Genomic DNA, 20,826 nt, shown 5'->3' on the forward strand with positions numbered 1-20,826 from the left:
ATGGCTGGGTGGATCTTCCAACTGTTAGAACAGCAAAGATTGTGCACACATTTCATTTACCCTTTGGTTGCTGCATTAGGCAGAAAGGGCAGGATTTATCTCTAGGCAACTAGCTGAGAACTTACCTCCAAGCTGTAGCCAGAGATCATTTTATTAGGGATAAGTAAGAAACTACCAGAGAGTATCGTGGTCTACCACTAGCATGAAACAGAATGTCGCATATAAAACTATTTGACCTTGGATCTGATTGTGCCCTGTGTCTGATGCACACATGAAGCTTCCTATGAGCAAAGGCTTCTTCGTTAACCATGTCAAAGAACGTTCCACATCATGCCCTAGTATTGAAATGAATGTGGTGGAACCTCCATGCCTGCCGTAGAACCTTCACCATTTGCAACAGGGTCAGGGCTCAGTCTCTTCCTTTTTCTTTTTTTCTCTATTTAGTTTGGAACTGACAAAACAAAACTTAAGTCTTCAATCCTAAGCTTGCTAGGAAGTAAGTCCTGTTAAAACTCAGTGGGATTTACTCCTGGGTAAACATAGGATCACACTGCAGATCTTTACAACCATTTCAAAAGCAACACTTCTGTGCTGGCTGCCCTCTCCATGTCTGGGCTGAGTTTGGGAGAGCTGAGCACAATGTCTAACTGATCTGCCACACATTAAGCTAAAGATGCCACGAAAGAAGGCATAGTTGGCCATACAGAGGCAACACCACCATGAATCTTGTTTTGGCAAAAAGAGAAAAGAAACATAAACAGAGACACAAAGGAATCCAAGAAACTGCTTTAGAATTGCCCAGCGCTGCTGGGATCGCACTGAAGGAGACGGACGATAGATGGATCACTCTTGGCTCCCCGAATAAACTCTTCCAGAGAAAGTTTTCCTAGAAAATAAATAGAGATGCTGGTTTGGAACTCTGAAATGCATAAAAGCATATGTTGTAAGCATTGCATTTTATGAGTTGCTTACTTCGCCTTATTCCTGAATGTATGCTGCCATATATAAACATTCTACAATACCTGTTTGCCTTGGGCTGAACCCAAGCTCTGCGTCCTGTTGTGGGAAGAGTTCTCATGGAAGGTGCCTCAACACAATTTGAGGAGATTCTCTTCCCCTTTCTTATATCTTACTCCAATTAGCAGGGCCCCCTGAACTTCCAGAGAAGGCTATCATGGAAAGGAAGGAATGGGGAACTCCATTTCTGCTGGCCCAGCTGCAAACTACTAAATGGAGAGCCAACTTCACGCGTGCAAAAACTTCTTCTCAACCAAAGGTGCAGTTTTATCTGCAATGCCCCTCTCAGAATAACATTCCCAATCAGGCAACTATCAAGTTATTTGGAAAGTTTACATTTCTCTTACTGATTAAAACAAGGTTTACCATCATGAACTTAGCAATCTTCATGCTACTAGACTGACTATACTGCCCAACATGTTAATCATTTAATATTCAGTTAAATAAATATTACTTTTGCTTAGCTGTCACAAAAATGCATGAGTAATGCTAACAAAGTCAGTTCAAAAAGAAAGCCCCTCTTCAGAATAGCTGAGGGCAAGGCTGCCACACAGCACCAATGGATAACCACCCCCTGCTCCATCCCACCCACACCGTTCCACTTTGAATTCATGGTTAAAGTACAAGGAGAAGCAACAACATTGTCTTCTACCAATTTCTCTTGGTCCTTTTAGCAGTAACTTTTGCCCTCACTGATGTCACTCTCATTGTACCAGGGAAGTAAAAGAGCAGAGGGAAGGACTGGTGATCTGGAAGAGGCCAAGAGAAGCTCATAAGTCTATGGTGGATATAGGGTTCCACAGACTCCCTACGGAACATGGAAAACTGCTTTGTACCAGGTCAGTTTGTCTGTCTTTTCCAGCATTAACTACTTGGACTTGCAATGGCTCCTTCACATCAATTTCTACCTGATCTTTTCTGAACTGGAGATGTGGGGATTGGACAGGACACCTTCTGCAGGCAAAGCAGGAGCTCTGCCATGAGATGTGGTTTCTCCCATACCTCCAGGTTGTGACCCAACAACCTAGCAGGGGCTCACCAACAAGGATCTCTCTCCTTGCTAATCAGATCTGCACTACTATCACCCCAGGGATGCTGATCAGCTATGGGGAACACTATGTCCTCTCTTCGTCAGTGACGACTGTTTTCCTCCACTGTGCTCTTATTCTTTAGCGCTTTATTGGGTGGGGAATCACCTGGGTAGTAATCATTGTTAGATAGATACAATGGAACCTTTCAAGCACAGGTACACCTCCCATACTGGATCCTAGGGTAGCTCAGGAGAACAGCTACAGATTTCACACTTACTTTGAAGCTGATCTGCTGTATGGGGAAATATCTGGACCTCTAGAGCCAGTTAAAACATTATAAAAACTCCTGACTGTGGATAGGGCCATGATCAATTTTCAAATGTTAATACTTGCTTGAATTAGTGCCATGTAAATACCTGCCAGTTATTATCCACCTGGAAGGGAAGCCTTAAGGAGGTAGAAATCATATAGAACTCTTTCCTTGACCTGGATGTCCTTGAAGAACTAGGTCTCAGTGAGAGCACAAAACACATTATCACCAGAACACCTGTTCTGCAGCTGGAGCTCTGATTTAAGAAGTGGGCTTCTTGCTGGCTAACATTCAACACATACTGCTTGTCCCATGATAATATAAACATTCAACCTTTCACAGATGCTCAAGGGTCAGTTGCTAAATACACATCAATGACATCCTTCTGTTTATTCAATCAGTCTAGTTCTGTGACAAGAGCTAGAGAGACTAGAACAAACAAAAGTGTGTTGAAAAGAAACATCCAAAGATATTTACCATCCCTATTAGTGTCCATCTGGCGGAAGATTTTCTCTGTCCTTTTCTCTGGTGTTGATTCATCTTCTGGCATCTTCATAACGGAAGAAACCATCTTGTAGATTGCCTAAAAAATGGGACACAAAAAAGAGTCATGATTCTAGCATGCTTTGTGGTCACTCATAGGCTGTTGGAACCAGCCTTTTAGGGGCTAAACATCCTCTAACCTTGTACCATCCAGAAATGATGGATTACAATCTCATCATCCCCAGCCAGAATCACCTACCTTGATCAAATGAAGCTCTAAACCAGGGATGGGCAACTTGTGGTCCTTCATATATTGTTTGACTGCAAATCCCATCAGCCCTAGCAAGCACAGCCAATGATGAGGAATGTGAGACCAAAATACAAGCAGCCCACCCTGTTTGAACCAGTTTTCAAGGACAACTCCATACAAAGGACACTGGAATGATCTCACTAGGTTACAGGTCACATACCAAACCTTTACTGCATGGAAAGCGATCTCACAACATATCAGAGGTAGACTACACTAAATCATATACATGCAGACATTCTTTCTGCAATATTCTGGTCAATGGGACTGAAAGAGAAACCTAACCTGCCGTCATATTAACACAATAATTCTTCTGGTTTGCTGTCTGAAAATTAATGTCAAAAGGAAAGCCAGTTACTCTGTCTTGCACTCATCAGATGCATGGAGAACATCACATATTATGCCTAATGAATTCTCTCACACACACACACACAAACTTTACTGTGTATACAGATGGTAGCGCACATCCTCTGAGAAACTGCAACCAATTTCTCAGAGTGTATCACAGCAAAGGAAAACACGTGTAAAATTGTCACACGTGAGGTTTCAAATGATGCTCTGCAAGTTTTTGAGTATTAAGAAATGCACAATGAGCAAAGCGTCTCAATTAGTATGCTGGAATCTTGAGAGCGCCTGCAAAGTCTGCAGCATATATTTAATTATTTCTTCTTATTTGCTTGAAAGAATAACAACACATAAATCTAATTCAGAATAAAGAGATTTCATCTAGGGAAATGTGGGCTTTGTGTTACTTTTATCAAACTTCATTTCCCTCAAAATTCCTTGCTTACTTCATCTGATCAGATGAAATATGAGGGGCAATTTAGAGATGCAAAGATCCATTGCAAAATATATTTGCTCATCTTATTGAAATTCTCTGAGGTTTTGCTAAAGTAGGATCTTCCAAATCAGTGGCTCCATGGCTTGTTGAAAAATGTCACTTGGTTACTCCAAATGTCGCAGAAACCTTGACTGTCATTGCTGCCTCTTCCAGTCTTCCCCATTAAATTGTCCTGTTTAGAAAATGCATTGCAAAGCAAAGCATACAAAAAGAAATTCCTAACAGGGAGCTGTGATGCAATTTGCTGTACAAAATAAAGTAACACCCTATGCATGTTTACTGAAAAGTTCTGTTAAGTTCAGTGAGTTATTTCCAATTGGATTGCAAGCTTTGTGCTCTCCACTGCCCAGCACACAGAAAATCCAGCTTCCCTAGCCTTGTAGAACCTGTGCTTCTATTTTCAGATTCAGTACACCTTTGAGTTCTTTTAACCTTTGAACAGAACAAGCCTTTATTTTATTCTTAATTTATTCCTACCACCTCTTTTCTTCCTACAAGGAATCCAAGAGGGCCTACAAGGTCTTCCACCTCTTCATTTTACCATCATACAACCCTGTGAGGTAGGTTAGGCTGAATGTCTGTGACTGACCCAAAGTCACCCAGGCTGAGAGGGGACTAGAACCAGATCTCCTGAGTTCCAATCCAACATTCTCCCTACTGTGTCACACTGGCTCTTGTCTATACAGAAAGGCTTGATGGAATATTAATGTTTGGTTAATGTAAGTAAATCCAACCCACCTGCCAAATTAGCAGTATATAGCACCAGATTTTTCTCAGCCATCAAAAGTTATAGAAAATAGCGTGGGACAAGCAAATGAAATATCAACATTAATTACCAATAGGGGGTGCAAGAAGTATCAATGCATCCTGCTACGAAAATGATTGTATGTTTGTTCATTTGTTCATATTCATTACTTTAAAAGATCTATTATATCCTCTCTTTAAATCAACATTTCCAAGGCAGCTTGCAAAAGATGGTAATTGCAACTAAAACCATAAAGAGAGCTTTGGCTCTTGAGTGGAACAGACTTGTAAGAAATAAATATAACTATTTTAGAGGTAAAATGCACACTTTTAAAGAATATTATCATTATTTATGCCATTTTGATAAGCACCTAGCCATGCACTGAATATGGGGGAAGGGGAGCAGGAGCAGAAACCCAAGATTGCTTCAATACTGTGTAAGTGGAAATGCCGACATAGCTCTATTGTCATCTTTAAGGCAACCATCAAAATTCGCCGGGGTCTCATGCTCACCTGGACCTAGGAAAACGAGAGATGCCTATGCAAAATCACCTTTGCATCAGGAAGAAAAAAATGAGCCCATTGCCTTCTTCCTTTCCTCATGGTCTGACACTTACACATCTATTTTCCAATATCCAATTTTCCAATATCTTATGAGCAATCTCCCAAGAAAACCTTTTTTAGTTTTAATTACTGAGACCTCAAAGGAGGAATAAAAAGAGTTACCCAAATCTGTAGGTTTTAGAACAAGTGCAGGTTCGCATGATCACAGAGGGGGAAATAAGCCAGGGGGAAATACTCTCCCTTTCCCCCACCATGCTCATTCCAGGATGTTGGAGAGGCCATCAACTCAGAACATGAACCACCTCAGCTGATTTCCTCCTCTGTGAAGTGTGAGCCAGGAAAGAGGGAAAGGGGATTCCTTCCATCCCAGAAGGGCTCACACTTTCTGCTTCGAACAGCACTTGCCTCCATATTTTTTCTCCTCACAGTCTCCCCTTCTTTTCCAGAGGGAGCACAGCAGAGTTTCCCATCAATTCACAAGGCAGCAGATACAGAGAAGTACATCTCTGCATTATTCCCCCTTTTTTCATCCAAGTGACCAATACCCTTCATTATTTTTTCTCCTACCTTTTCCTAATATTTTATCCCATTCCAAAACCCTTGGCTTTGGAGCTCCATGCTACTCTTCAATAATTTATATTCACTTCTCAGATCCTGCATTTGCTCTAATTCTCTCCTTCAAAACGCACTATCACCCTAAGCAGTCTGTTTCTTCCCTATTCAAATTATCCCAGGTTGAAATGTCTTTATTTCCCACCCCTTTCCCTTCTCCATGATCAGCTACAATGTTCACACCTTGCAGTGTTTGAGGGGCCACACTTTTATCACCTCCCTTTTACGAAATCATGCACACACCACTAGAAAATGGAACTTACTCTCTTTCAAACATGTGCACCACTCACCGCACACAGACTTTCAATGCCTGTTATCTTTAACTTTCTCCATGTTAATGCATGACTCCAATTCTCCTGATGGTATGTATACTTTTAAATCCCCCAATGGGTGATTTTAATTCATTTAAAACTTTTATTTAATAAAACAACTGTTTGATTCAAAGACTTCAGCGCTGTCTCATTTTGGGGCAGGGGTTATCAGAGTTTAATGCCAAAAGAGTCTTAATGTATATGTTTGGCAATGTTCATTCCCATGTAAATTAAAGCATGATTCTCAAAGCAGAGAGAAGCTTGTCCTTGGAGGGGGATTCACTCCTCTAACTTCTGTGGAAAAGCAACATCCATTTTTTTCCAATGAGCAAATTCTACATCAGATGGGGTGGGGGGGGGGAAGTTGGCTAAGGGTGATCCAGAGGCCTTCCTGGGAGAAAATGCAGATCTGCAAGATGCACAGCTCTGTTGGCCTGCAGGCATGTCCTCCAGTCAGCCCTGGAGATGACACAGATCAGTTACTTCTCATTATTTTCAATGGGAGGGCAGGGGCACTGGCAGGGTGGGGGAATGGCTCTGGGAAAGGGGAAAGAAGCTGACCTCCTCCCAGCTTTGGAGGTCTTAGAGGCTGTGACTTCAAAGCTCTCCAAGGTTGGATCTCCCCTAGTGCAGTCTTATATATTTCTGCTCAGAAGTAAGTCCCATGGAGTTCAACGAGGCTTACTCCCACATAAACGGATATAAGATTTCAGCCTTACACTGCAATACGGTGCTGCACTTGTTTACTCAGCAGCAAGTCCCATTATGCCAACAGAGAATTACTCCCAAGTGTGTATCAGACTGTGGATTTAGGGACTGCAGTGGGAAGTCAGTGAGTTTTTTCACATTGCAATTTGGGTCTGCCTGACATTGTTAAAACTCTCCAACTCTGACAGAATACCAGGAAACCTAGGGCTGCTTCATATTTCTAAGTACATTAACCTGGAAGAAAAATGCCACATCTGTTGGGTGACAGAGTTTAGTATTCTGTCTCAATAGAAGCATCAAAAAGCTACAACACCAACTGGCTGTTCAACAACAACAACCAAAATAATCCACTCTCACTACTTTACATCTGTTACAAAAGTGCATCTGTTTTGAATGCAGACATGAGAATCCATGTTGGAAAATGTGATGTCACAGAACATTATTATCTATTACATTTGTATCCTACCAAAGAACTCAGGACAATGTACAATGTACATGGTTCTTTCCCACATCACATTATGTGGCAAGTTAGCCTGACAAATGGGCAACTGTCCCAAGGCCACGTACTGAACCTCAGGGCTAAATGGGGATTTGTACCTTGTTCTCCCATGTCCTTCTTCCAGATTCTAACCAATGCACACACCAGCTCTTCCAAGAAGGCCCTCTCTCACACCTTGGATGATGGCAGCACTGAGAGAAGAGCCTCCTTCAATGGTCCTGAAACCCAGGAAGTGCATATAGGAGAAGGAATAAGAGGTAGCCCATCCCCAGCTGCAAAGTCAAATTTAAGCCGTAAAGACAGGAATCCCTCCAGCAGAGCATCAGAATTTATTTGATGCATTATACCAGAAAAGGGAAGCAGAGGAAAGCTGGGAGTGAGCAATTTTTTTCCTGCCTAAACATACACAAGATTGTGCCAGAGGGTTTCTGTTCTAACCAGCAGCTAGACAGTAGTCAGATTTGCATGTACTACATTTTTATGTTAAACAGAATAAAAAGCCTGGAATAGTGGAGGACTTACTCCTAGTTCCTTGCCTGTAAAACCATTAAAGCATTAAAAAAGGACACAAAAGAACAATATACATCTTGTAAGTGGTACATACCTGGACTATTTCCAACATCTCTGCCTTGCTGATGTATCCATTTCCATCCAGGTCATACATGCTGAATGCCCACTTCAACTTTTGCTCCAGTTTCCCTCTGGATGTGACACTCAGGGCGATGATAAATTCTCTGAAGTCTATTGTTCCATCCCCATTTGCATCAAATGTACGGAACACATGTTCGGCAAATTTAGAAGCGTCCCCGTAAGGAAAAAAATTCCCATATATTTTCTTAAACTCCTCCATGGACAAATGACCACTTGGACAGTCTCTCAGGAAGCCTTTATACCATTCCTGGATCTCATGTTCTGTAAAGTCTGTGCTTTCTAGCAAATCTTGCATGACTTCAGGGCGTAACTTGCTGTTCTGTTTTCCCATGTTGGTGTCAGGATCTTATCTAAAGAAGGGAGGAGAAAAGCAAGTTAATTTCTTGTTTACAAAACTAGAGGCTGAGGATGAATATTGTGGGCCTTAGAAGAGGCTTACAAAATGATTGTTTCGTTGTTGATAATTAACATTTTCATTGAATTAGCTCAGTGAGGTCCAGGAGTATACCCCAAACTAAGATTCCAGAGAGGATTGCACATGCAAATAAGGAGGTGCTGATATTTATTTCCCCATGCATCACTTTGAATACCACTCTGTGTGTGTGTGTGTGTGTGTGTGTGTGTGTGTGTGTGTCTCAGGCGGGGGGGGGCATCCTACACCTTGAGCAGATGGGGCTGGTCACGAAAGCCAGCGGTGGGAGGGACTCAGGGATGTCCTGGTAAATGCGTGGAACACCCTATATAGCCCCCTTAGAGGTTAGCCTTCATTCTCTGCAAGGAGACTACACTTAAGTTAGGACGGGTGCTGAAATACAGTATATTGCACATTTCTTTGTAATACAGTGACAAGGAAGACTTCAGTAAAATGCTAAATTTAATAAAAACTTACCAATGAATGAAGGACCCCCCCATTCTTACTGCTTGTTTTTGTTTGATATGCAAAATTCTTGTTCTTCAATCTCTCCTACCTAACCCTATTGTCCTGGCATACATGGGTCGTTGGTCTGATACCACCCAGCTATTCTGTTCATCTCTTCCCAGAGTGCATTTTCTGTGAATTTGGCTACCATACTGTTCCACCTTGACTCCAGAGCATTGACAAGTAGGCTGGGGGCAAAGACATATGTCTTACACACGTTTCTGTGGCCCAGCAGCAAATGAAAAGCTGGTCTGGTTGATTCACTGCTGCCGCTTTCTCCTTTGGGGGATGATGCCCTGCATAGGTGGAGAGTGGAGGCAATGGAGCTGCAGGGTCCTTTCTTATTCAACAACAGCTACAAGAGGAAAAGGCATCGCAACTAGCAGCAAATGAGCAGGCTGTATCTGAACAAGGTAGCTCCCTTGCTCACCTGCTGAGTAACCACTGCTGCTCGTGGGAAAGAATGCACCCTATGTGACTCTAGCTCAGTCTTCTCCACCCTGCTGTCTTTCAGATATTTTGGACTTCCCAGCAGCCCCAGACCTTGGTCAATTGTCAGGAATGCTGGAGCCTATAGTCCAAAGGTCTAGACAGCACCATGTTTGGGAAAGTTAGTATAGACAATCATGCAAAGTTACTGAAAGTATGGAAGGCCCCATGGATGTCCAGTTATGTGGACATGGAGATATGTACCATGCTTAGTGGTGGCACATGCTGATTTTGGGGTGAGGCCAGCCAGCAGAGTCCTTTTCTCCCTGCAACACATATATTCAAGCTATATTGTCAAAGATGTGAAATGCATTCCTATGAACCATGTCCCTTGTCTTTTAAATCCCTACAGCCTATGACTACTGGATTTACAGATCCAGCCTCCAGCCTTAAGAGTTGGTTGAATAAATGTTTTGCATGAAAATGTCCCATCTTTGATTTCCAGCTTCTCCAGGTAGGGCTGGAAAAGACCCCCACTGGAAACTCAAGAAAGACTTTGCTGGGAGTACAGAATAGCATTTCCCAACACAGGAGCCCCTGGATATTTTGGCTTATGGTTCCCATCAGTCCCAGCCAACCTGGCAAATGCTCAAGGAGGGTGGGGGTTCTAAGCCAAAACAGCTAAAGAGAAGTAGGTTGGAGGATCCTTTGGAGTCAATAATAAGATAGACATAAGAATAATTGGACACTTCACAGTGCAGCTTCCTATGATCTTTTGACAGCCAATCTAAAGAATAGAAATTATGGGAATTATATGAAGTACCAGGTGCTATTGTAATGCTGATCTGTGCTAAAGGCTGTTTTTTCTGCCATTAGTCAACATTATTTTGATCCCAATTGTGGGGCTTATTTGTTGGATTCCAATGGGTATTAACAATACACTCTCATGAAGTTACTTTTCTCCTCTGCACATAGTTTTTAATAGTAAAAAATAAAATTAGAGGATGTTGTTAGAAGTTTAAGGCTTAAATATGGAATGTAATTTTCCTACTCATTTATATCCGTTAATGGCCAGGTGTATAAGCCAATTAGCAGTTAAAATTGGTCATCTTTAAAAAAAAAAAAAGAGTGGAAGCATAAATGTATAGCGTATGTGCAAACTGCATTTTCTCCCTTAAATTAGCCATGCAAAATGCACCAAAATGTAGTTCTTACATTCAGTTCTTCAGTTAAATTAATCACTGTTACTTTCAGCAAAAGAAAATGGCTATACCAATGCTATACTACGGGTTTAGAAAAGATTAGTGCCCTTTAGCTATTAAACAGCATTTTGGAGGCCAAGCTCACTGCTCTAAAGGGCAGCATAAATTAGTTTTCCTAAGAGTCTTAAAGACAGCACCTGCAATAGAAAAGGCCCCTCAATTTCATGGTTCAAAATTGGCCCATACCATACTGCTCAGATGGCCATCTCCTAGGTCATGACTGGATTATGGGAAGTTTCTTAGGAAGCCAGATTGAAAGCAGATGATCTAAATTCCAAAAACATGTATGCTGCACTGTGTGCTTTAAGAGCAGGTGTAATTTAATTTGGCGAGCTTTATCAAGTCATACAAATGACAGTGAATGCAACAACAGTGGACTCTGTACCCATCCACCTGTTGAATTTGTGACACAGTATCCTGCCTGCCTGCCTGCCTGCCTGCCTCTCTATCCTACATTCATTCATTATATTTAAATGTCACCTCTTCTCCAAGGAGCTTAAAGCAGCAGATACTGTCCTCCTCCACCCCGTTTTATCCTCAGAACAACCCTATGGGGTGTCATAGGCTGAGAGGTATGACTGGACACTCTGAAAGCTTTGTACCTGAGAAAAGATTTAAACCCAGGACTCCACAGTCTTAGTCTGACATTCTAACTGCTATACTTCCCTGGCTCATATTGGCATCAAGTACTCCTAAGGTCTTGCTTGATAAGGTTTTCAATAAGTGGATTGTGCTGTGTATTTAAATTTTGTCTTTTTTCTCCTTTTGTCTAACTTGTCTAACCTTATCAGCACTTTCTCTCACTTGCTTTCTCAAACATGACTATTATTCTTATTTACAATTGGATTATTAATTCTCAAAGCAGATCTGGCTGTTCAGTGCACCTGTTCAAACAGCTCCCACAAAGGTCTTAACCTTCAGAAAAAAAAGCAGTAAAGAAACAGAATGAGAAAAACAAGTGTCTTTCAACAACAGTGAAAGTTTAGATAACTAATTACAAAAGTTAAGCTAAACAGTGGACCACCAGAGAGATGTGAGCATACAGAAACCTTCAATTTTGCCTACCTGATGTAGGTAAGAGGGCTTAATCATGAAGAGAGTTCAAATTATGAGAATCCCAGTTCATGGATAGGGTTGCCACATGCCCCAACTCTGACAGCTCAGCCAGTCTGACCTATCCTATCCAGGAGCTCACAAACATAAATTTAACACAAGCCTCTCATTCTAGACCACATAACTCCTTTGAACAACAGCATTCAAAAGCTCTGGCTCGTCTCCTCTTAGTTGGTACAGCAGCGTATTAAGAGATGCTTTCTTCAAACAAAGTTCTCTGACCAGACTCCAAAGCCAAATAGTATTTAGTTACTATGTGACCAAAGCCATACCAGTATCAAGAAACTGACAAAACTGGTATTATGTCATTATTCCTGAGACAGAGTGGGCAACCTAAGTATCGACTGAACCAGATTGCAAATCTTTTGCTCTTATGTGAGACCTGCCCCATTAAATTCCTTGAGAGGGTTTGTGGAGAAGTCTGGGTAGTTACTCACTGTTGGCCTTCCCTTGTCCAACCTCTTGCAGAAGCAAACGATGCAATAAACTATAGAATAATGCTTCCTTTGTAGCATTCACTCTTGAACTCTTAAACATTGCTTTTAGCTGCTTAACACGACTGCCTTCTTTGCTTGAAGCATTTAGCCCATTGATATATTTTCCTTTCCTAATGGTTCTTCCTTCTTCTCCCAGTAGCTGAGAGTCCTGAGGTTGCCAGGTGTGATAGTTAATGCAAGCTCACTACCACAATGCATACTTAATACTCTGCATCTTATCATGTACATCACACAAATGCGCCCCTACAAGCCCTTGGTTTTGAAAGCAGAGAGCTGTGTGTGACCAATTAACTTGGTGAACCAATACAAAAGATGTGTGTAAATAATTCACTACAGGTCACCAATCCAAGCTCTCCAGTTTCTCTGATTTTCATCTATTCACTGTTCATAAACTCAGGATAATATTACCTTTTCCAACTGCTCTCTTTTCTTTCGGGAGCCGCTGAACAAAACCAGAGCTACCACTGTGCAAATGAAATCTAGAAAGACACAGTGCCTCCATCCAGTAAAAGCACTGGCATTTCCACTTGAGTCCAACATGCCTGTCTCATTTTTCAGGCCAGCATTTTCACAACAGAATTTAGTTGGATTATGAAAAAGTACTTTAATGAAAGCAAAATTCCATGTATTGTATTGGGAGCCTTCAATTTAAATGTTCTGTTTTAATGCTGCCTTTATTACCCTGGAAATGCTTATTCATTCCTGGCAACAGACATTTGCCCGCTACACTTGGCAAACCAGAGGAATTTGTTTTGAATGAGAAATAAGCAAACTGAAAACAACATGATCTTTGCAAATACCGGAAGAAATAGAACCAATGTGTTTCCCCCACCCCCATCACCATGGAGATCAATAAGAAATATAAATCCCCAAATTTATAAACATTTCTTCCTGAGCATCTGCCTATAGTGGAGGCATTAAGAGACTTTCAATCTGATGTAAACTGACTGCGCTAGCTGAGCTCTCAGTGAGTAAACAGAAAGCCCTCAGGGAGACATGTGGCTAATGGGGCGGGTTAGAAACCTAATAAATAAATAATAAATAGAAATAATACACACAGCCAGTGAGGAAGCAGCAAGACAGCCCACTGTTCACATAACTATCTCTGTCACTATGTGGGAGCTGATAGTTACAGGGAATTCACTCCTGCAGGCAGTAGAGATGGCCACCACTTTGCATGACTTTAAAAGAGCACTGGACAAATTCATGAGACAGCAGCTGTCAAAGGCTACTAGTTCTGATAACTGTATGGCGAAGCTGTATGTGCACCAGTTGCTCGGGAACTTGGGTGCTGTGTGCTCCTCATGGGTTTCCCATGGAAGGCTGGTTGGCCACTGCGTGCACAGCATTCTGGACTGAATGACCCTGGTCAACACAAGAATTCTTACGTTGCAACCAGCTAGTAAGCTAGCTGAAGGCAATGTTGCCATCCCCACTCTCTCCTTGGGCATCCCTGTCACCTGTGCTCATGGGTGAAAGAAGACAGCCTGAAGCAAGTGCCGGCCCTCCCTGGACTATCATGAGGACTAAATCGCAAGGGGAGCCTAATCCCCCTTGAACTTGTGCATAGGCAGGGGCCCCAATGTTGTCTGATTCTGAGGAGGAGCAAAGATGGGTAGATGACGTTTTGGTTTCAAGCTGACCTACTGAAAGTTCTCAGGCAGAGCATGAGGACCAACCTGCCTCGGAAAAGGAGAGAGAGAAATAGTAGAAAACCATCAACTGTATTTACCCAATATTTCCTACGGTAAACTTTTATCTGTGTCATATATGTAGCAAAATCAATAAAAAGCAGTAAATACCACACAACTTTTAATGTAAGAAATATATCAATAAATGAAACATATTAAAATTAAAACTATATATTTAAAAGCAAGCAATTTACAACATGCAAAGAAATATATGTTTGCTTGCTTAAATGCAGTATGATTTTTTTAATATGCAAATTGCATGGTTTTATACTGGATTTGTTTTTAATGTTTTGTATATCACTCTGGAATCCTGTGAATGAATGCTGGTTTATACATTAAAATCCTAAGAAACCTTTTAAAAAAATACTATTTATTATTTTTATCTTAAGAGGCTTTTGGGGGGGGGGGGGTTAACACTTAGAATGCAAGCCTATGCATTCTAAGTTGTCGTCACCAGCCTTTTAGTTGAGTCCATCCATTTTTACCACACAAAAAGTCCAGCAATTCCCAGCATCCCCCAGGCAGCATGGTTAGCTGAAGTGATGTTGGGAGCTGTAGGGACATTTTTCTGTCTAAAACTGCCTACAATTATGCCCTAGTGATAGAGAAGTATTCTGAATAAATAAATAAATCCAAGCAGCAAGATGCCAATGTTCTCGTAATTCTTTGGACAGGGTCTGTGTTGTTTCCTCTATCAATATAATATTGAGCAAGCATGAAATTGAACCTTGCTATCTGCTAATGATGGGGTTGCACTGAATAACGTAAAGCCAACCCTTTTTCTCTCACCTCCTCACCCCTCGTTTTTGTCATCATAATAATGAGAATCTAAGCAGAAGCAGCTGCAGGCTGCTAATGCTTTTTCCCCGAGCTTAAGGGATATTTATGATTTTCAACATCAAAGGAGAAGAGCTTGTCCCTTCAGATTTACACTGGCATGGACGTGCCACAGCTGCATCGCACCGCCTCGCACTTCTCCTCATCCCTTTATGCTCTCCCAGTGGGACGCTGGCACAGCAGCAGCAGCGCTCTCATCACGAAGCGTGTGTGATTTTCGCATCAGGAGCACAAAGAGCACTGGGTCTGCCGGGTTTCAGACGTCCCAATATCAGACACACGCTGTGCCAATCTCTTGCTTAGGTATGGTAATGCTTGCATGGCCACCGTTTTATCTGGCATGTCATTGTGAGTGCCAGAAAGCAGCTGGCCTGCCTGAGCCCCTGTTAAAAGTAGGTGAAATTCCAGTCATTTTGATTGAGAGAATTGCACATGTGTGCATGAAAGCAAGCGGCTTAATTTTGAATGGATGGTGTCCATGATTTATTTATCTATTTAAAACATTTAGCATCAGGCTCTAAGGTTGTATGCAATCTAACACCAGAATCAGCAAAAAAGCAAATAAAAACAAGAGGCAAAACCCAAATATACATACGGTTGTACCGGGAAATATTGGGCAGCAGAGCCCCTCAACAGGAGACACTTGCCCTCCAGACTGCCTTGAAAGGTTTGCGATCTTTTGCTGAGGTTTTAACCCATGTGGTCAGAGAGAACAAGCCCTGATTTTGCATTCACACAGACACACACAACACAAAGTTTATTTGGCAGAAAGCATAGAGCAGGCACAAGTTTTTAACCTGATGTTATCCAGACAGTAACTATTCCTGTTCTATCTGCTAACAGAAAGAGAGGGTCCATTAACTGTCCTGCATTTATGAGAACTAGAAATTCCATTTTTTCAGCTATTTTGAAATAATGCCCACCAATTACAGGGACAAATGTTCCACACTATTGCCATTTCCTTAGCTTACTTAGGATCTTGCCTCATATGCCAAACTGCTGTTGATCATGACGCTTGAGTCATTTTTTAAAGATTTCCATGTGCATTTACACTTCCTTGTTTCAGCAGTCTCTGATAACTGTGGTACTTCTTGGTGTCTTAAGAAAACTTGGCTTCTGTAATCCTTGATAGTCTTGATGATATGGGGGAGCAAGTTCTTTGGTTGTCTTGCAGTGCTTCACAGGCTAAAACAACCCGTTAATTTAGAAAAATAGTTTTCTCAGTACCTACAATAAGATCAATTATTTTACTCACAGTTATGATGTTGCAGAAGAAGGGCAAGATGGAGGATAAGCAGGATAGATGGCATACAGAGGCACTACACTGTCACTGTTTATACATGACACAAAGCTATCGTTTAAATTAACTATGGTTTGTTGCTTCAGCCAGAAATTCCTTACAGACAAACAAAGTCCTAGGCTGAATTCCTAGAATCATTCATTAGAGCTATGAAAAAATCTTGCCTGAAACTGGGGAGGCACTACTGAGCTAGACAGACCATTGTTTTGACTCAGTGTGCCTGTTCTCATGATCAAACAGCCTACAGTGGCTTGCTTAACCCATGGTGAATTGCAGTGTATGCCAGTGGCCATTCCGAATAATTAAGCTGCAACCCTAAATCAGGTCTCTGGCTCTGCAAGGGTACCTTAACCCTCGCATAACATGGTCACACGGTTCAGACAGTCTCACAAATGTGAATATTTAGGAAGGTGCCCTCAGGCTTCACTGCTTATTGTGCTATAATGAGCTGTTTCAGTCATTATAAGGCAGCTTTCTTTGTTTTTATGGTTTGTTTTCCCTATTTCCAATTTGGTTCTTCCCTACCTATTTTTCCAACTTTCAGAGACAGTTTCATTTCGAGGCTGCTTTTGCTGAGCACCTCAGCTTCAGGAAAGAGAACTGGACAAGCAGACCAGGAATAAACCATGTTCATACTAAGCCATGGTTTAAACAAGGCACTCTTCATAAGCCAACAATGATGGCTTAGGGTAGCACTACTGTCCATAAAAAACCCCAGATCCATCTTAAGGTAATACTTTTATTAGGGAACTTAAAGGTCACAAAATATTGGTCAAATCTGAGTTCTCCAGAATTGGTCCTCACAACCTTTTCCCCTGTTCTAAAAGGGATGAAAGAAGGCAAAAGGTGGGTTCTGTTGAGGAGAGTTGGCCTTTAGCTACAGTCACAGGATGGAACTCAGGGGTAGGTTGCAGACACAGTTCGGAGCTGCTAGGTGCAGAGGTGATTTCAGACCATGTCTGGGTCTGTCCTGAGGACAACCAGAAGAAAGGAGCAAACTGTTTCTCAAGATATAAAACCCAGCTGTTCCTCAGACCTCTCCCTGCCTTCCGGTCAAACACAGCAGCCCCAGCAACAACGAACAAAATCAATGCAATGACATTTAAATGAAGTTGATTAAACAGCTAAACCCCAGAATTTAATAACCAAGTACACTGTGACATCGAAAGGGCACCTATGTGATCGTGTGAACAATCACAATGTATTTTTTGGCCTCCTGGAGAGAGGAGATGCTAGAAAAACAGCTGATTTTATAGGATCCATTGCTACAGCCTGATAATCGCAGGGAACAAAGTGATTGCCAAACCATAACACTGTATTATGGGAACTCACACAACTTTTGTACCTTCAACTGCTTCACTAAAATGCAGGCCAGGCATGAGTGTTAAGATCACAGCAGGGGAGCTGGCAAAATCTTCTCCTAGTTCCAGCTGGTGGTGACTTTATATTGTGCCATTCTTTCAAAAGAAGTTTGCTTATCAAGGTCACAGTGACAGATGGTAGTAGTTGTTTCTTTAATGTCATTGCTTCTGGATTCTATGCTGGGAAAAAGTTAGAGACCTGAAGGGGCTTAGAGGGAGTCATCTTGGCCAAAAGAAACATTCCAAAATCTATGTCACTGCAGTCCTATTATTAACCAATTCAACTGACACAAAATGCTTCACAAATTTGCACATTATTTTATGATCAAAGTTGTAATACCTAATAAAGCTATTATGGTGATAGGATTTTACAGTGCATATTTTGGGGGTTGGAAAGCTTACCATGGATTCTATACCAGGCCACAGTTCTTAACATGAGCCAAGCCAGGGATTTGTCCAGAAGCCTCAGGGATCGTACAGGTGCTGAGTTATCCCCTGACACACAAGCCCAGAATTTCAGTACATGAGAATTGGGAAATGGATAAATCCAGTTTAACTCCCCCTGTTCAAACACACTTTCCTGATTCATTTTCTAGAGAAAACTATAATAATGACATTTAACATATGTAAGCCTTTAAGTGCTCAAAGCCTATCAGTTTCTAATTCCTAGAGCTGAAGTGCTCTCTCTCCATCATTAGGCAGCCCAGAGATCAACAGCAAGGGCTTTTTTGTGGGGGGAGGTGGGGGGGCATTACCTGATCATTGTTCCGGAAGCAGTTTAGCCCAGAGTGCAAATCTTAGTGAGAAGCTCTGGCTCCCTCACCCTCCCACCCAATACATGCAATTCTGCTGGAACTTCTCCATAGTTTAGGAAAGCAGAGGCCTAGAGTGGTATGTTCTGTCTCTCAGTACTGCTTCCTCAGTTGCACAGTAAGAATAAGACTGCCTTTATCTGCCTTTATCTGCATCACAGAGGGGTAGAACACAGTTGAGATGCCATCTATACATAGATTCTCCATGTAAACTTACTTTACGTCATACTTCAGCATAGAAATGGATGGGACAAAGTGGACCATCCAAATGTTTGGTCGCTTACAATTCCTAGCAATCCTAGTCAACACTGCCAATGGTGAAGCATGATGGGAGTTCTGCCAGAGCAACTGGAAGGCTACCACTTGCTCAGCCTAGCTTAGGAAATGTCCAAATCCACATTTGTGAAGATAAAAATGAGAAGAAAAGGAACAGGGAAGGATGCTCAAAGAAAAGGACTAATTGGAAGAAGTTTTCTGTACATTTGTTCCCAGAATATCCTTCCCTCTACTGAGCCTGTGGAAAATACCAAAGAAAATCACAGTCACATAGCTCTTTTCTTCTTGACCCCTTTCAAAAACCATTGTTTTAAATAAAACATTGAAAAGAATTAAGGCAGCAGGTTCTTCTTTCTGTTCCTAAACCTGCTTCTGATCACCTCATAGGTCAATGGTCATGGAGCTGAGTAACAGACCTCCAGGACCACCTTCTGGGTATACAGAAATGAGCAGGGGCAGACCTAATACAAATGGATGCCAAATTGCTTATCAAACATCCCAGAAGGATATTGTGACTGATGGGACTGAATGCCACCTGGAGATCTAGCTGAACCAACAGGGGTAGACTGTCCTCAGGTCGTCCTCAGAGCAGGTTATCCACCAAGGCTGTCTCCATCCGCGCACTGGGCTTAAATGCAGACTGGAAAGGATCCAAGAAAGTCTAGGGTTGTGCCATCATCATTTGTTCTAAGGAAGATTTGGAATTGGTGGACAATTATCTGGGTGTTGGGATCCAATGAATACTTCTGTATGAAGTGATTCTGTATACAATCACTTATTTTAGAGAAGTTGAAGTATAACCCTCTTTCAAGTAATCCTTTACAATCCTCCACTGCTCAATTAACCACCCTGCCAACCTCCAGCAGCTCTTATCAGCCAGGATTAACACAGGCTTAATATGCCTGGTCTTAGTTGTCCAAACAACTTGTCCACATCTGCTGATGATAAACAAGACAAGTAGTTGCCTCAGCTGCATTGTCAGAAAATCTGCCCTTCATGTGGAGTCCAAATTGGAGCAGATACAAATGATTTTACAAGCAAAATGATTTACAAATTAGTTTCTTCAAGGGCTTCTCCTCACCACCCTGCGGTCCAGAGTTGTTTGTTCTAGCCTAACAAGCTCATAGCAGACTGCATACTTACAGTTGACTCAGTATGTATACCATTGCCACTGTTTGCCTTAAAGATGCTGGGAGACTGTTAATAACAGGCATGCCAGAACAGACCATGGTCTATCGAGTCCAGCATTCTGTTCACACAGCGGCCAGTCAGCTGCCCAGGGAAGCCCACAAGCAGGACATGAGTGCAGACACTGCCAGCCTTCTCCTCCAAGAATTTGTCCAGTGTCATTTTTGCTACGATGGATTAACCTGGGTGCTGCCTTTGATGGTTGCTGGCATGAGATAGGAATCCTTTACATGAGCTATGCTCTAACCACTATTGGCTCTAGTTTTTAAGAAGACTGCATGAGAGGTCAATCCAGGACTCTTCTAACAAATTCACAGTGTTTCTAAACCATACACACAGCAACTTGGACAAAAGTAATCCATTTACACAAGCTAAAGCGATACTTTGCACTTTGCCAATAACAGTGATGGATTGTCTGGTCACTGCCCTTAAACTTTTGTTAATCTGTGTGAAGAGCATATAACCAAAAGTACTTTGAAAGCAATTTAGTATTTTGTACTAACTCAAAATAACTACATCACTACTATAACCACAGAGAAGCATTTTGGTACAAATTTAACCCACTGTATTCTTTCTGATTTGTCCTCTAATAATCCATTTCCCCCCATGTACCAATACAGATCTCTACCAAACCCCTTCTCTGTTTATCACACTTCATTTTGCGTTTCCACTCTGCAACATTTTTTTATTTTTCCCTGCATGTTTCCTGCACAACAAACTTGCCCATTTACCTGCAAGGGGGCCCCACTGAATCCAAGTAGTGATGTGGACTTGTATAGGATTGCACTGCAATACACTTCTTCTGTTGTGTGTATGTGTGTATATGTGTGCTTTAATTTATTCTTTACACTAGGAGCTTTACACCTGAAAGGACCTTTTGGCAACAGACCACAGATATGAAGGCCAGGCAGTGGGGGGAAACCAGGAAAAATAGAGAAAGCCTAATTTCCCCTCACATTTTCAAAAACTCTGGGGGGGGGGGGGGGGGATGGGCAGGGTTTCATCCCCATTCCATTTTTCCATCCCACACACCCTGCTGGACAGGTTGAACAGTGGGGTGGTA

The 20,826-nt window shown here is 41.9% G+C and overlaps 1 protein-coding gene across 3 annotated transcripts in view; it reads right to left on the minus strand.

Moving 5' to 3' along the window:
• Positions 1 to 774: 774 nt before the first annotated feature.
• The window catches only part of NCALD (neurocalcin delta), a 68,232-nt gene continuing 48,180 nt past the window's right edge, over positions 775 to 20,826 (minus strand). For all 3 annotated transcript variants that reach the window (XM_044421736.1, XM_044421735.1, XM_044421734.1), the window contains exons 2-4: positions 8,032 to 8,428; positions 2,836 to 2,941; positions 775 to 886 (exon numbers count right to left, since the gene is read on the minus strand). In XM_044421736.1, coding sequence (XP_044277671.1) covers positions 789 to 886; positions 2,836 to 2,941; positions 8,032 to 8,409 — 582 coding nt within the window. In that variant the 5' untranslated portion in view covers positions 8,410 to 8,428 and the 3' untranslated portion in view covers positions 775 to 788. The remainder of the gene's footprint in view (positions 887 to 2,835; positions 2,942 to 8,031; positions 8,429 to 20,826) is intronic.

Source organism: Varanus komodoensis, unplaced genomic scaffold, assembly GCF_004798865.1.
Source record: "Varanus komodoensis strain SLA01 unplaced genomic scaffold, ASM479886v1 scaffold12, whole genome shotgun sequence".
NCBI classification, from domain to species: Eukaryota; Metazoa; Chordata; class Lepidosauria; order Squamata; family Varanidae; genus Varanus; species Varanus komodoensis.